The sequence below is a fragment of the Onychostruthus taczanowskii genome, unplaced genomic scaffold (genome assembly GCF_017590055.1).
Source record: "Onychostruthus taczanowskii isolate IOZ18803 unplaced genomic scaffold, ASM1759005v1 scaffold55, whole genome shotgun sequence".
Taxonomy (NCBI): domain Eukaryota; kingdom Metazoa; phylum Chordata; class Aves; order Passeriformes; family Passeridae; genus Onychostruthus; species Onychostruthus taczanowskii.
In genome coordinates this window covers 5,587,730-5,604,808 of record NW_024503124.1, presented here as the reverse complement: position 1 = coordinate 5,604,808, position 17,079 = coordinate 5,587,730, and the positions used below count along the sequence as shown (strand labels likewise).

Below are 17,079 nucleotides of genomic sequence, written 5' to 3'. Positions count from 1 at the left end.
GACCATGTTTCTACAAAAGACATGTAAGTTTCTAAGAGGATAACTACCCATAAAAATAAATGAATACTGGATTCATCAAGGTACACAATGGAAACATTCCAGCTGAAGCAGTCTGAAGTGTTTCTCTATGTCTGCTCTCCTCCTGGCAGAGTATGACTGACCCACTCCCAGAGCCCAGCACAGGCAGCCCACGACATGATTTGCATGACTTTGGGTATCCTCTGCTGTGGGTTTCAGCAGTCCCAATGCTCCTGCATCCTATAGGGAAAAAGTACCTAAGGAAGAGCTGAAAAGTACATAACTCACGACTTACTGTATGTACTTTCTTTAATGGCAAATTCTTTCAGGCAGGACCCACAGTCGCTGGACAGACGCAGAGAGATGACTTTCTTCTGCAGCCTTGCAGATTTCCTAACCAGAAATATCTGTTGTGGGGAAGGCAGCAGGACATGGTATTAGCTTCAGCACAGATGCCAGAATAAATACAGATTATAGACAAAAAGGAACCACAACAACTTCATGGTATCTGCTCTAAAACATACTGTAATTTTACTTGGTCATTACTGTATTGAGTCCAACACCTGGGTGTAAAATGGCAGCATAACATTTGGGAAAAGCATGTCCTTAAAGAAATTGAGATTCTTCTTACCCCAGGAGGCTGTGTCCGCAAAATTTCCATGGCTTCAGCATCATTCAGACCCAGCTGCAGCCACACAGGGTGAGTATGGAGGAGCTTGTCCAATATGCTTAGCTTGTTGGATAGGCTATCATATCCAGAGTCCCGGGGGCAGCTTTTTACATCATTTTTCTCAGGAGAGACATCATCCATATCCTTTATTAGACTGTGGAAAATTTAGAAAAAAAAAATTAGACATGCTAACCTCCTATGAACAATCACTTAAGCCAGAGAACAGAATTACCACAGAGCTCATGGCATTGCTGACACTCTGGGCTGGTACTTCTCCTACTGACAATTCTTATATTTAGCATACACAAAAATTCTCTTTTAAAGGTTCTCAATTCAAAGCCAGCTTGAAGATAAGCCTTAGCATTCCTCTGTGAGGTTGGAGAAATTCAGCCTTCAGGTAGATTTGCATGCGCAGATGTGACTGAAAGAACATCTCACTTGCCTTCTTTGCTGTGCTAATATATGGAAAAACTTCTCTTCAAGGATATTTATGCAATTCAGACACTTTTATTCCCAAATCGATTGCAAATGCTGCAACCCACAGAAATCTTGCCTGCCAGAAAAATCTGTTCAATACTCTGACAATGGAGCAACCCACTACCTCCTGGTGATCACTGCACCAGACACAAGAACTTTGTCTGTTTGGAGGGATTATTTTTACAGCACAAGTCCATAAACCAGCATCACTTCACCTTATGTCCAGACTACTCTCTGCTCCAGCAGCTCTGCTGCCTCCACAGCTGCATATCCATCTTTTGTCCCCTCTGCTAAGAGGTCAGATTGGAAGGAGGTGAGAAAGAGATGAGAAACCCAAGAAAGAAACAAGAAAAAAAAAGTTAAACCCCAAAATAATCCTCCCTAAGGCACAGCTTCCTTAAAAAATGTCATAAGTGGCAGTTACTTCTTATCGTACTCCTAAGTTCTGTAAATATTTACTTTTTTTTCCATTTTTGCCATGAAAGGTCCTTACCTCACATTTTAATACTACACTTCCCAGGATCAGAAACAAATAAGTAATTGTATATTCATGCTCCAAATTCCTTTGGCTGTGGATTGACTGCTATGTGAAAAATAAAGTCTAAGCTAAGTGTGAATGAGGCAAGGTAATGTAAGGTTAAAATTTATTTGGAGCAGGGCATCTAAAGTTACTGCTACATTCAGTAAAGAAGTAGAGTTCTTGAGGGCTGCAGATTCTTGTTACTAAAAATGCAAATAAACAGAATACTTTGAGAACTCCTTTTGTTATGCAAAGCTTCACCATCATCCATATACTACAGAACACCCAGTAGTGTTTCTGGCTCAAATTCCTCATTTTTGAGCTAGAACCACATTTTTGAACCACACCCTGTGGTTCTCCCCATGCTAGAAATCACTATGGAGCAGCTATTCTGGTAACAGCTTCCTGATGACAAAATTCAGGAACAGACAAAAAGCACCCTGCAAGCTCCAGTGACTCCCTGAGCTGTCAGCAGAGGATGTGTTCCCCTTACAGACCTTTTCTGCAGCAGGAGAGGCCCTGGGCAGCAGAGGACAACACAGCTCCACTTCCCCACTGCACACTGCGCAGTTCTTCTGAATTCCATGCTTTGGACAAGCCCTAAGCATCACTAACAGCATTTACCATCCTCACTATGCCAGCTACTGTACCCTCAGCAAGTAAGTACAGAGTTCACAAGCACAGGAGCACTGCCTACTTTCAAAACAAACAAAAAGCCTCTCCACCTCCCGCAAAAAAACCCACACCAAAGAAAAGAAGCTGAACCAAATTAAAATCCACCAACCAAACAACAGAAAAATACCAAACAATCAAACTGCTTTCTTCTAGCTTTGTTCAGCAACTTGCAGAATCTCTGCACAGGGCAAGCAAGGAAAGTAAATGGGGAAGAGAACTTTCACTGTATGATCAGATAAGAGGAGGCAAAATCATTTGACATTTTGTTACCTGGATCAATTACCACTACCACCGTTTGCCTCTTTATTTTTTTTCCTCTGTTTTCTTACTTGTGATGCAATGCTTTTCAGATTTCCAAGGTATCTCAAATGCAGGTGATTTCCCACCCCTGCCCACAAACATTAGAAGCTTTTACTAACTGCCAGTATGCCTTCAAGGGACACAAAATACACAGAAACACAGTGGGTGCAAGAGGGAAGTACTTTTTACGTCAGTCATTCAGACTGGGTCTGAAACTGCCTCAGTAGGAATACTGGGTTCCCTTTTCAACCAGTCCCAGCAGAGCCCAGTGTCACAATGGATGAATCTCCAAGAAGTCAAATCATAAACCACAAAAGCATTTTCCTGAGCTGTACCTCCAGTAAGTATTGCTCAGAAATTTCCCACTCACCCTCAGTGCCAGTTAGCTGCATTACAAACACAGGGAGCTGTGGCAAGGTACGAGTTACACACCAATGCTGGCTGCAAGCTTAGATACAAATCATTTCCACTCCTCTTGGTCAGGAGGTGAAAGCTTAACATGCTGCAAGGGGGAATATATCCAAGAGGGAAAAGTTTTTTGCTTACTGAAGACAGCTACCTCACATTCAAAAGAAGGTGTGTGACTGGTATGAGCTAGAATGCCTGGCATTGCCTGCTACCACAAAACCACCTAAACCTGGCAAGAGTTTGCACAGGCACGTGGGGTCATGATGCTCCTCTTTGGTTTGACTGGCTTTGTGCTGTCCCACACCCCCTAGACCACCATAAACTTGAATGGGGGGCTGTCAGGTTTTTCAAACCTCCAGGTACTTACGTGCACAATCCCTCCCACATTCTGAGATCCAAGGAGGGAACTCTCTGACCTGCATACACAGGCACCTCTTTGGGGCAGCTGCTTCTGCTCCCACAAGAAATAAGCCAGAGATTATGAATATCTGATCATGACCAGAATTTCTGCCACTCCTAAACACTAATGGTTCAAACAACACCAACACAACTCAGATAAATCAGCGCTAGAATGTTACTGCAATCTGTTGTGAGGTAAACAGGAATACAAAACACTTTTAAACAATTATTTCCTATTCCCAAATAATAAAGAAGGAGGCAGAGAGAAACATCTAACCTGGTAAACACTGGAAAAAGCACACCTTGGAAAAAACACACCTGGCAAACCACATGCAACCTACAAGAAGCCACTTCCCAAGGCCTGGGAGAAAATGCAGTAAAAAATCCCCACTGGTCTGTTTTGACAGCCTATTTGCAGTGGCCAAGCACTACTGAACATCATATTCCTAGTTTGCTTTTTTTTTCTTAAAGTAATTTTAATTAATGATCTGAGCAATAGACATACAGTCAAACCCTGACAACGCATGGGAGTTCTTGAAACTCATTATATGTTAAGAGTTAGACTAAAATTATTTGGGACTGGGATGTGTGTAACTACTCTGGAAACAATTGCATGGAAAGAATAACCATTTGAATTCATGAGCCATGGATTAACTCAAGTGTACTAACAAGAACAAGAAGTTGCTGTAACCTAAATGCTAGCAAAATATGCTCACAAAATATGTATATTATGCAACAACTAAATTCCTCTCCTGGTTTTACTTTCAGGTTGGAGGATGTTTGGTTGGTTGGCTTGTGTTATTCATTTGGGATTTTGAAAAAAAGAAAGATTCCTTATAAAAGACAATCTGACCAGGTCACATTAAACTCAAAATCTAAACACAAATCAGCCTTAATGAATGGTCTGCTTTAATTCAAGGCTGCTACACAGTTCCTCTTCTGTGGGAAAGGTAGGTTTCAACACTATTCACAATGAACTAAAGAAAACACATGACTCATGCAAGTTTCCTTAGATTTGAGCAAACCCATACAGAGAGGTAATTGCCAAGATAAACAATGCAGTGCTGCATCCTGATTAGACTTATCTCACAGTAAAAATGACAAGGATCAGGCTCAAGCTTTTAACCAGGATGATCCTTGGTCATGATGTGAACCTGACTCCAGTCCCACAACAGTTACCCACCTCACAGTTAACTCAGTTTGACTATCCACTGCAAAATGCCTGGATTTCTGTAAATCTAACAGCTCCTAATCACCCCAGCCCAGTCTATACAGTCATACTGAGCATCAGCTGGGAGAGGCAGAGAGCCACTGGTGACTTCCTCCTGCATCCCATTACAGCTAAAAGGACAAGGCAAGGCAGCTGGGAAGAAGGTTTCTGGATACTTGCCAACCTGTCAGCAGTAACAGAAATGGTTCTCTGTGCTGGACAGAAGATGGCTCTAGTGAAGCGAGTAACTGCTGTGGAAAAGACAGCAGCTTGAGGGCTGCGCAGTGCAGGACCTAAGGCAGGGAGCAAAGCTCTGCCCTGTTCCTTCCACGGCAACAGAACAGGAAGGGAATAAGCTGCTGCAGCTGCCACCACCAGCAAAGCATCCCTGAACGATTCCACAGGCACCAAGTGCCCTGCGAAACCTGGAGCTTTACAGCCTTCCCTCCAGAAGGACAGCAGGAAGCGCTGGCCCCTCACGGACATCCACACAGACGTGCAAGGGCCTGGAGCCTCCTAAAAGATCATCCAGGTGCCACCAGACCTGTCCCACATGCTCCTGGGCTGCCACTGCATGCAGAAGCTCTCTTGTTACTCTTTCAAAGGTCACCGGAATGGCATGACAGAAATCTGTCCCACTAATTGCCTTTTCTGACAACTCCTCTCATTTGAATTTGTCTGCACTGCAAAAAAAGGTGAGGCATCAAAAAAGTGGGATACTGAAACAGTCCCTCTTAAAACACATTTTTGGAAGCCTTTTTTTTTTTTTTTTTTTTTTTTTTTTTTTTTTTTTTTTTTGCCTGGCTTTTACATATTTACAAGCCAAAGTGCACCCTTGATTCATTCTTGATATTACTTGGGCCATACTGTATGAAAAGGAGAAATGAGCCCAAAAGAAAGGAGTATATAAGATGAGGAGTATAAATCTGAAAGTCACCACATAACCACAAAAAAAAAACCCAAACCACAATACTAAGGCTGCAGACACACAATTTCATGTCCTTATCTTTCTGAATTCAGCCAAGAGCTCTGCAATGCCTGCCTTTCCAGAACTGCTCTGGGTGTTTGTGGATACCTGCTAAGGTGGAAAAAGAGCAAAGAAAATAGACATTCCATTGAGCTCAAATATCCCTAGATGCAAATCCAAAGGTCCTATCAAGACACCAACTTCTGAACAGCAAAAAGCAATAAGAAAACTCCATTAACTGCCAAGTTTTAAATTAACTACGAAGAAATAAAGTTATGACAGTAAACACAGCCTTGTGAGGTGTCTAGTTTAAACAAGAACTCTGGAAAGCTCTTGTTGAAATTACTATAATCTTGCTCTGTACCACTATATATAAAAAAAAAGGTGTCAGTGCACAACTACATTACTTAACTCACCAACTTTGATACAACTTCTTCCTTACATAGCAGCATGCAGTTCCAAATTTTGTAGTCATAGTAGGTTTGACTTTAGCTCATTTATTCAGATTTCATATCTCACATTATCATCTTGAAGTGACATAAAATAACTTTTTGATGGCTATTATTATTTTTCATGGAAATTGCATTATTCACTTTTTTATGACAGGTTTACTTACATATCTTAAACCAAAATATGTTTTGCAGTCAAGACGAACAAATTAAGATTGAAAATCCATTTAAAAAATCAATAGAAAGAAAACTCATGATCTGTAAAATGGGGAGGTTTAGTTGTCTGTTCCAGCTAAGTGCTCCCACCAAGATTTTAGAATCAGTAGACCTTAGTCTTTCATGAATATGATGTATTCAAAGATATAAGAAGCATCTTCTTAACCGAAAAGTAGCTGAAGTTAATTAGCTGAATTCACAAAATGAAGAAAGTGTCCTTTCTGCCCCTCTAAAAGAACTGTGTTCTCAAAAGCTTTAAAACTGGAGTAATGTTCAACCACGGCCATAGCCAAGAACTTTAATTAGTTCAACTGTCTTACATTCTTTGCTACTTGGCCAACAAAGCTGCTGCTTAATGTTTTTGAAAATAATCTACATATGCTTTGTTTTAAGTTCTAGCAGATTTCAATAGAATTCACTGGAAGAAAAAGAGCTAAAAATCTTGGATATAATTCTAAAAACAGTTTTCCACTTCATTAACTCACTGCTAGAAGAACAAAGTCCACCAGCTCCAGGGCTGGCCAAGACCATGCAGTCAGATAAAACACAACACCTACCATTGGTTGCTTTCCTCTTGCAACAAATATTTCAGGTAAGTACAAAAATGTGTTCTCTTCTTAACACAAGGCCTAAAATATTGATTATCCTCCAGATGTTTAGCAGATGTAACTGTTCAAGAAAAGCCAAAATGCTGGGCTCCCATTCTGCCCACTTAAAGGTACAATTTTATTTTTTTTTTATGTGCAAGTTACTCATATATAAATTAACTTAAACACATAACCCACATATGCATCAGCTCATAGCATTCAATATTTTACTTCCTAACCTGACAGCATAAATAAGTCATGTGATTGCACCTTGAGTCTTCAAAGAGCCACATGAAGCAATGGACATTTTGTCTTTACAGCATGAAAGCAAAGCTGTGCCACAGACAATGGTAATAATGGTAGCAGTTTCCTGCTTTAGACATTCATCAGTACCCAAGGTTTTTAACAAGGAAGTGAAGCTCAGTTGCAATTAGAAGATATTAAGGCAAATACACCAAACAATGAATCTCCTGCATAAAGGCAAATTCCTTGGATCAAGAGTAAGATTATCTACACCTCCTATGCTGCCAGGGAGAAAAGTGCTAGGACATAAGCCACCCAAGAAGAAAGCACAATGAAAACATTCCTGTTGTGGTAGACTCTCCAGAACCATGAAAATAAACATTTTAATCACCTTTGCCAATCAGCAGATTCATCTTCCACTGTGAGATCTGTCTGTACCATCTCCTGTTTCAGTTCTCCGATTTCTGAGGCAATTGTGTCAATGAGCTAGAAAGGGACAAAAATAGTATGACATCAAGTGAGTGGAAGAGGCGTGGAAAAGAAGCCAGGGCAAGTTTAGTCACCAGAGATTACAAACTTTTTCTTTTTTTGTAAAATCGCATCCTATCTGGACTTCCCCTCGCAAAGGAACAAGTAAGGGTTGGGGCCACGTATAAAGGTTCTCAGAGGAAGAGTAATTCCTGTTTTGTGCCAGTACAAAACCTTCCAGTTTGGCTAGCTTTTTCATTTAAATGGAATAAATTTGCAGCCTCTGTGCATTATACATTTTACAAGAACGAAATTATTTAGCTGTTCATAGCATTTACCTTCTCAAAAATAAAAAAATTAGAAGAAATCCACATGCAGGAGTTTTATTTCAGAAGGGACACTAAGCCAGCATTACGATACTGTGGAGGCAATTTTATAATGAAGCAAGAAGGGAGCAAGAAGGGAGTGGGTGGCTGCTTTTCACATTAGGTTTTGGCCTCCACTTGAACACAACAATTCAATTAAAAAAGAATTGCCTTGCAATCCTTCAGCTTAGGTAGAACACCAATCTAATTCTGGGTATGAGAGCAAAAACTCATTTTAATGTAGGTAAGATTAGCACTAAGGTTGTATCCTGAGAAACGCAGAATCTGCTAGCCAGACTTTAGGGAAACATTTTGTTGAGCAGAAACCAACCATGAAATTTTCAAAGCCTGCTCTCTTGAACACTTCTTTACAGCCAATGCATCAAGTTTGCTCATCATGCCATACCACGCCAGCCTATAAACCCCAGCAGGGTTCCACCTCTCCTGCCAGGAGGGAACCTAAAAAAAGGTTTGCAGTGATGCAGCGATCGCCACCACCACCCCTGCACATCAGAACAAACAAAAACCCTGGCTTATGAAGCAAAACCAGCTTTGGTGTCCAAGTGAGAACACTCTTCACAGCTGTCCTGAAGGTATGAGCCTGAGTCCCACTCAGGGCAGGCAATTCAGTGCAGCAGCATTTTCAAAGAATTGCAGGCATCACTTTCCTAAATTGTTATATTGGAATTTTTCCTCCGCCTGAGAAATTCACTCTCTCCTTCGATGAGCACCATTATTCCAATCAATTCAAAAGAAGTTTTAGTCTCTGCTTACAACTGGCCAACTCCAATAAATGAACCTTATGAAAGAATGAATTACCATTACCCACACCCCAAGGATTTTTCTTCTGTCCAAGTCATAGTTCCCAGTGCTGGAAATTATATGAAGTTTAGCATTTTTTAATATAACTTTAGTCAGGCGTTTTGATTGCCTTTACCCAGGGGGAAATGAATTGAAGTTTCTTTTCAAAGGACTGTTCCACCACTCCAGGTCTGATGAGCTTAACATCTCAGCAGACTGGGAGCAGCACAGAAAAAAGAAGATACACAAGAGATAACAACCATTAACGAATGTCAACTCCAAACATCCCCCCTGGCATGGTCCAAGACTCCTGGTCTGGGAAGAGATAGACAAGAGAATGAAGAATGAGAAACTAATCAACATTAAAGGCAAACCAATAACCAATAGGAAACCAAATACTAAAACCTTGGGAGCAGCAAACATTGAACCAATGAATTTCTCTGGGTTTTGACAAATGTGAAAGATCTAACAACGACTTGTGTGATGGAATGAGTTTCTCTGCATAACCAGGGCAATGTGTGGATGAACTGGTTTCTGCTGCACATCCTGGCCAGAACAACATCCTGGCAAGAACAAAGTAATGCCTTACTTCTCTAGCACTAAAGATTGCTGTTGGAGAGTTTTTGTTTTTCCCGTAGTTTCGGTGACAGCAGCCACGTGTACCATTGACACTGCCAAGACATTCCACCCGCTGATTCCCAAACAACCCTGAGTCACTGCAGACTGATGTGAGCAATGCCTCCCTGACCGTCCCAAGGGGCAACCCGAGGAACACAGGCCAGCCTCAGGGAGCAGCCAGAGGGGGCTGAATTTCTGCACTGCCAGCAAAGCACCCTTGCAAAGCTGCTTCAGCTGGCCGCTGCATGAAAGCTGAGCTGCCACTCCCCATCAATCTCTGCACAAGGAGCTCCTCTTCATGGGCAGCATCAACACAATATCACAGTAAGATCAACTGTGGCCATAAAGAGCCATCACAGTGCCCTGTTCTCTGACACATCCACAGAGACTTAAGTGTCTCCAATGCCAACAGTGTGCACAACAAAGGAGCTTTTCAGCACCTCTCCCTCAAAGCATACAAAGTATGAGCTCCACGTATTTTCAGCCACCTCCTCCATGCCTGCTTTGCTGTGCCATTACCTGGCTGGCAATTGAGTTAACTCTGTTAGCAGGCTTTGACCTGAGCTGTGACAAAACCCACCTCCCTCCCAGAAATCTCAGGGCACTGCAGCAAAGAACTCTCATCGAAACTGTGCTAACAGCGAAATAATCTTAATGCTTCTGAATTTGTATGCCTGCCTCGAAGAGAACTCTGCAGAAATTATTCCTGAGAGGAAGTCTTCCAGGTTTAGCAACTTTGCTTCTTATTCTAAAGAGGACTTAAACAAAATGGCATGTTTCAAGCAGCCTTATGCTCACATTCTATTCTACAGGCTGAATTTCTTGGGTATGCTACATAGCCTCCATGACAAATCAGCCTTAGTCTCTGAAAAGTCAATACACTCTGGACAAGGAAACCAGGTCAAATGTGGCATCAAACCCCAAACTGACCTGCAAAACCCCTCTTTTTTTTTTTTTTCTAGAATAAACCACCAATATTTTCTGCAATTTCCAACTAATTTTCCTTAAATTCTCTTTAATGACAAAAAAAAAATTGCTCTTCCCTTGATTTAAGAAAAGAAAATCTTACGGAGTTGCATCATTTGTGTATCCTTGCAATTAACTGACACATCCTGTTACAACAGCATTTTTCTAACAAAAAATGCAAAGTATAGTCATAATTTTATGACAGCATTTCCCAGTATTTAGGATCAATGAAACTTCTGGTGATTATACAGCACACGTGATGCACATGTGACTAGCATCATACAAGATGAGCTGTTAATAACATGTTTCTACAAAACACAGGAAAGATCCTGGGTATGTACTATTATTAGCTCAAGCCCTGAGGAAACAAGCAGTAGCAAAAGGCTCTGCCTTTTAAGTGCAAGGCTAAGATTATTGGAATTCTTCAAAGAGACTGTTCTATTTGCAACAAGTATGGAAATTGGCTGGAAATAATGGGAAAACCCAGCCCCTTGTTTCAACAGACTTGAAATCAACAGGGTAAAAGGCAACTTCCAAAGGAAAATGCAACAGAAGTGGATGTATACATTTGTCAGAGGCCTCTGTTAGTGCAGAACAGCATACATGAGCCCAAAGACTTAAATAGTAATCAGAAGAAATCTGGTGGGGACTGTTTAGGTCTGTGAAATAGATATTATCCTACTATGCTACTGACAGAGAAGGTTTACCTGGAAAATGTATTTGGAAATATGACACCTTCTCAGGCAGTTAATTAATCAGTATTTCATAAAAAACAAAATGAGATCTTATATAACATTATAAAATAGCTATTTTTGTGCACAAGGATTTTTCCTTTGGAACTTACTTCTGATAAAGCACTGTTCTGTAAATTCAAAAGACACTACAGTATAACCACTGTAAACCCAAATAATAATTATGACTCAGACAACATGAATTCACACAGCAGCCCAGTACAGTATTGCCTAACCAAATCTATCCTAAACATTAGATTGCCAAATTCCCATGCACTAACTGTTTACATTCCTAACATCCATGAATGAAATGATAAAATGCAAACATCTTAAACCACAGCATTTCCTTTCATAACCCACCACACTCTGCTTACTGTCAATTGATTCGGAGCTGAACAAGACTGAGCTCAGCTTTTGGGAGCTGGCAAGGGTGACAGTGAAACTCCTACACACAGCCCACAGACGTGGCACCTCAGCAGGCCAGCATTCTCTCACCATAACATCTACTTTGTTTTGCATCGTTCAGGATGTTTTACAAGCAGCAAAAGTCAGTGCTCACCAGAAGCAAGTCGCTCCCAAGGGGCTCCAGTCACATTTGTGAAGCTGCTCTATTGACACATCACTGCCGTCCATCAGGGAAAGAAAGCACATGGCCAGGACCTGATATAGACAGGGCCTCTCCCAGAAGCCCAGCATAACTACAGCTCCTATTACTCACTTGACTTGAAGAGTTTCCTGTTCCCAAGAAGAAGACAGGTGACTTTGACTTGATGTCTGTTCCCAGACATTTTTAGAAAAAACTGCGTGACAACTGAATTCCTGTTCTTTGTGTTGAAATATAAATAAGCTTGTACAGAGAACTAACAAAACTGCCATCATTCTGAGAAGGCACTAAAAGAGTCAGCCAAGATGACCACTGCAGAATGTTTCCAAGCCCTGAGATACAAGAACTCAAGAGGAAAAGGTAAAATGGGTGCTTCTAATCTGCCAGGGGACACGGGCTGCAGACAGCGAGATTAGAATCAGACTGGACAAATGAGCCTCAGCACTTACCACTCCCCCTTCCTGCCAGCATCTCATTTTTCATTCTTTCTGGAGACCTGCATCCTCTTTGGCATCACATCTTTTCCTTCCTGTTTTGATAAGCAGAACGTAGCAGCCCTCACAGAGGGCCCTGTGTGATGAGGTGGCCAAGTGCCAGAGACGAGCCCATCTGAGAACGCTGCTTCTGAGCTTCTGCACGCCTCTGAATACAATCCAATATTTTGATACACGTCTGCAGATTCTGGTGAGCTATGAATTCTCACGGCCACTGACGTTGTTCAGTATCTTATTCATCAGAAACAAAGTATTACCTGATGCTTGATTTTGGAACTGAAAAGCCTTACTGGTGTAAAACCTCTGGTGCCAGTTCAGTAAACACTGGAACACTTTGATGAGAAGGAGGATAATTCAGTGAAGAGGACATTTGTCAGAGACATATATTCAGCCCCTTGCCTTACCACAGACTCTCTCTGTAACCTCTGGCAAGCTATTCAGCCCCAGAATTATCCAAGACTAACCCCATCACTGCCTCATTCTTACTACTAGCTGGCTCTGAGCATTCACCAATCACAAGGTGTAGAGTCCACAGAATTTAGCCTCTAAAACTACAGACTTCTGCCCTGTCTAAAATGGGGACAATACCTGTTTTCCTTGTGTGCTACAGTCAAAAGAATGGCTGTGAAAAAAAAACTAAGAGATGGTTAGAAGCTGTAGCAATGAGAACTACTTACGAACCAGAAAAGAAAAGATAAAGTTGGAATTTCCCAACTGGTATTTGTCAGCGATTTTTTTGGCAAATGTTGCTGAGAATGGTAAGATACTCCCTTAAAAAGATTTAAGTGCCCTGAGAATCTGCACACCAACATGGTAAAGGTTTCTCAGGCAACTTCAAATTAACAAGTACAACGTGAGAGCCATGTGCAAGTACAGGGGACAGTCTGCCCATGAGGGAGAGCACACTGAAGAACAGATCAGCAGGGATAAAAGACCATATCTTGATTACTAGGTCTCCTAAACACAGACAAAGCAAATGAAAATAATGCAAACTCAAAAAATCTCATGTGCCAAGTATTTTGCTTGCTCATCAGCTCAGCTGTAGCAAACAAATGTAAATGCTGTCACAATTCTGCTCGCATGGTGGAGGGAGGAAATCAAAGGTAATTTCACTGTACACACACAAGCTACCAGGTGCACTGCACACAGGCTGGGCACACTGACTGCCTGCAGCTTCCAATCCCACACTCTGGGCTCAGAACCACGGTCCAACAGTGCAACTTCCCAGGAATGGTGAGAGGTCTGGAAAAGTACCTTGGAGGCATCTTCTTCCCTGCCAGCATGTCCTTAAGAAAATGTAGGACCTTAAGTTTTCTAACTGACAATATTTCTTGAAATTGCCCAGGCAAACTGCAGACTGCATTTCTAATCATTTAGAGTAACTGCAACCCCACAATCATGAATAAAACAGCTGTTCCAGCATCTATTTTCTACATAAGAATTACATAAGGAGATCCCAAAGGACTGCAGAAAATGACTGGGTGCTTGCTTACAGTCCCATCTGACATCAGGAGTCCTTCAGCATACATGCAAGAGACAACCTAGAGATATTTCTTGGAACTGAGACAGTTCCTTGCTGTGATTTGGAAAGTAAGGCTGTTCTCCCTATTTGGCTGTGGCGTGCTATCAACAAGGCTGATGTTTGTACTCCTGAGTTATGAGAGGTAGCTGGAGTGTGTTGCAGAACTGAGAGATGGTTCCCAGTCACTGGATGACCTTGGTAATTGCTGGGCAAGACAAAGGAAAACACGATGTCATTGCAGCATTGATCATTCATTTCCTAAAGATTTCCCCAAGGGAAACTTCTGCCCCAGAGGAAGAGAAGGAATGGAAACAGCAACACCCCAAGACAGCAGCGTTAGCATCTTTCACTGGAAGAAGCTACAGGAAGTGATGAATAGTCTAAGGGATGTGATTGCTTAATTCAGTGCCCAAAAGCACTTGTAAATTTTGATGGCTCCCTAAAGCAAAACCCTGCCCAGCAAGGCAGACACTGTGACCCTGGCACATCATCTTTTCAAAACTGCTCTGGTAACTCCTACTGCAGCCTGGCTTTTTGGGATGCCAGTTGTTCTCAAAATAGGCAAGGAAATGAAACCAATTTTCAATCCAGTAATGGAAATCATAAATCTGTAGCGCAACTTTAAGTGACACAAATTCAGTTTATGAAGGCTCAAGTAATTTTATGCCTGTCCACAATAAAGCTTATGTTTTCAGCACTAGCAGCAAAGAAAGCCATGACCTATTTTACACCAAATATTCCCCTCTTTCCACGTACAGAAAAAATATACATGTGAAATAACTGGGGGGTGATCCAGCCACAAATCTGCCTGTAAAAAGAAATGCTCAAGAAGTACTTCCTGTTTTACAGAAAAGGCTTACTATGTATCACAGAGAGTACTGCACATTCTGCTGCACTCATTTCACATAAAATGTGAAATACTTTTTGTTCTGTGTAAGTATCCCATTTACCTTAAAGAAACTTCCTCTTTTGTCCACACAACGAGTTCTCATTGTCAAAGACGACATCTTCCCTGAGAAGACTCCACTGTATGCCTTGATCTCCTAAAAGCAGACACATGTTTGGAAGGGTTAGTCCAGCCTGTAGGAAATTCCTCTGCAATTCTAAGCCACAGAAACAGTCACAACAAGCCTTCTGCCAAACCCTTTCCGTCAACAACATCGTGCCATTTATTTCCTACCAGAGTCCTTACATATCCCCTCAGTCCATTATTTTTCAATAAACTGCTTCAAAAATACAGTGCTACTCAGAGTTCAGTATCTCTCCCTTCTTTTTCACAGCTGATCCTGTAGCTGTGACTAGATTTTAATGTGCTCATTAAAAAAGAATGCTAAAACATAATGATTGCTTTCTTTGTTTACTTGACCTCAGTCTGCAGTACAAACAGAACAAAATGTTAGATGTCATTACAATCCACTCTCAAATATTACAGTATTAGCAGGACTTATCAGGAGGGGGAAAAAAACAGTTTAAAATCACCCACAAGGGAGAAAACACTCTACCATTAAAGTAAAAACCAACAAACAGCAACAACAAAAAGCCCTAACACCCCCCAAAAAATGCTGCTTCATATCTCTAAAATGCAACTGAGTCATACTCAAGTCAGGAGCTGAAGATGAATTTAGGAAGAAGTGGCATTTTCAGCTACCAGGTAAACTGAACTAACAGTTCAACACCCAGGATAATACATTAATGCATCCATCATATGAGGAATATCAAGAGGGTGATCTCCATCTGAAAGTAGAACAGCAGAGTTCCTCTAAAGTCACAACCAACTCACACCAGTAATTTGCCAATCAGCTTCTGTGATCTCCATCTGAAAGTAGAACAGCAGAGTTCCTCTAAAGTCACAACCAATTAATTTGTGAATCAGCTTCGGAACTAAGCAGGATTCAGTTCCATGGCTAAGATGTCATCCTAGGATTTTTACAGGTGAGCTGTAACTGTATTTAAACAGCCTTTCTCCTTGCACACACGTTTTCCAACCACATAGCAGGGAGTTATGTTGGAAGTTGCAGCTACCAGAAGGGGCAAATAATACAAATGCAAACAATTACAGAGTAGAGACACAGCTTTTGATTTGATACAAGCAGAAATTAAAATGAAAGGCTGTCAGCAGCAGTGAAAACCAAGCTTAGTGGTGTGGCTGCAGAGGGAGACAGAGCAGAACAAAGCAGCTGGGACAGAGAATGGTGACAGGTAAAACCCCAAATCTGACAGATCCCCACACCAAACACATGAATGCTTCTGCTTCCCTCTAATGCCTTATGAGAAAGAATTGACACGGGTAAAGAAGACCAAGGCAGAAGGATTAAATAAAAAACCCTGGCAAGCAAAAGTACTTGAGAAAACAGAGAGGTACAAGCAGGAGAAAAGAAACATTTTAGTTTTAACATGTTGCAGAAGCTTTAAATAGCTCGCCTTGTTCCAGAGATCCCACCACAAGAGCACTAGGTTACATTTTTCCACTTGCATTCTGGTCAAAAAGCAGACATGCCAGGAGGCTCAGCAACCTGCTGGTTTTCCTGGCAGGGTTTGCAGACTTTGAAGGCTGAAAGTAAAATCTTGAATTCTGCACTGTTGTGAAAACCAAACACCAGGGGATGAGCTAGAGAAGACAAAAAAGAGTGCTGAGGAAAAAAAAAAAAGTTCCCACTTTCTTCCAAAATCAGTATATTTAAAGGATACACTCCTGGTGAAGCACTAAAGAATTGTGAAGTGTGTTTATTCACCTAGAAGTGTGCTTAAATAACTTGTCTGCAGTAATCCCACAAGAGATGATGTTCAGCAGGTGTTTTGCAGGTGCTATTAAATAACTTAAGCTGTCTCCTCGTTTGCCACATATACAAGGGTACAGAGCAGCTGCTTCCCTCTGTAAGAAGGGAGCATAAGAAATTATATTTAAAAAAAAATCTTTAGATCAATTCTGGAAAGAAGATTTTCACCTGAGAGTGTTAAGGAGTTACATTAGAGGGTTATGAGCAAGATCCTGCAGTTGTCTGTACATCTCTAGTCTCAGTATTTAATCACTCCATTTGCAAACAACAACCCCTGCACAGGAAATCTCATGGGTTTTCTTTTTTTTTTTTTACTTTAACCACAAGGATGTCTGCATGCAATCCCATCACCAAAACAAGACCATGCTGGTATTTTTTCGTTCTCCACAGAGGAAGGAAAACACACACACAGTTTTTGCCCTTCAAAGAGTGGTATGACTACAGCAGAAGAAAGCTTCAAATAAAACCACTGCTTATTTCACTTGTAAGAGCTTCTGGAGCTCCAAACTTCTTCATAACTTCTATATTGTCACTGTTTTGCAACATTACTGCTATCTGTAGGATCTTAACTTTGAGCCTCAGCTGAGCTCTTTC

General features: G+C 41.3%; 1 protein-coding gene across 5 annotated transcripts in view; it reads right to left on the bottom strand.

The window, feature by feature from the left end:
• The window catches only part of RIN2 (Ras and Rab interactor 2), a 66,852-nt gene that overhangs the window by 29,876 nt on the left and 19,897 nt on the right, over window positions 1-17,079 (bottom strand). For 4 of the 5 annotated variants that reach the window (XR_005953582.1, XM_041417114.1, XM_041417117.1 and 1 more), the window contains exons 2-5: window positions 14,659-14,751; window positions 7,531-7,625; window positions 650-842; window positions 314-425 (exon numbers count right to left, since the gene is read on the bottom strand). Coding sequence is in view for 4 of the 5 variants with exons in the window: in XM_041417114.1 (XP_041273048.1) it covers window positions 314-425; window positions 650-842; window positions 7,531-7,625; window positions 14,659-14,715 (457 nt within the window). In the remaining variant the exon portion in view is untranslated. Of the gene's footprint in view, window positions 1-313; window positions 426-649; window positions 843-7,530; window positions 7,626-14,658; window positions 14,752-17,079 lie in introns of those variants that run through there. The other variant, XM_041417115.1, reaches the window with a different exon arrangement.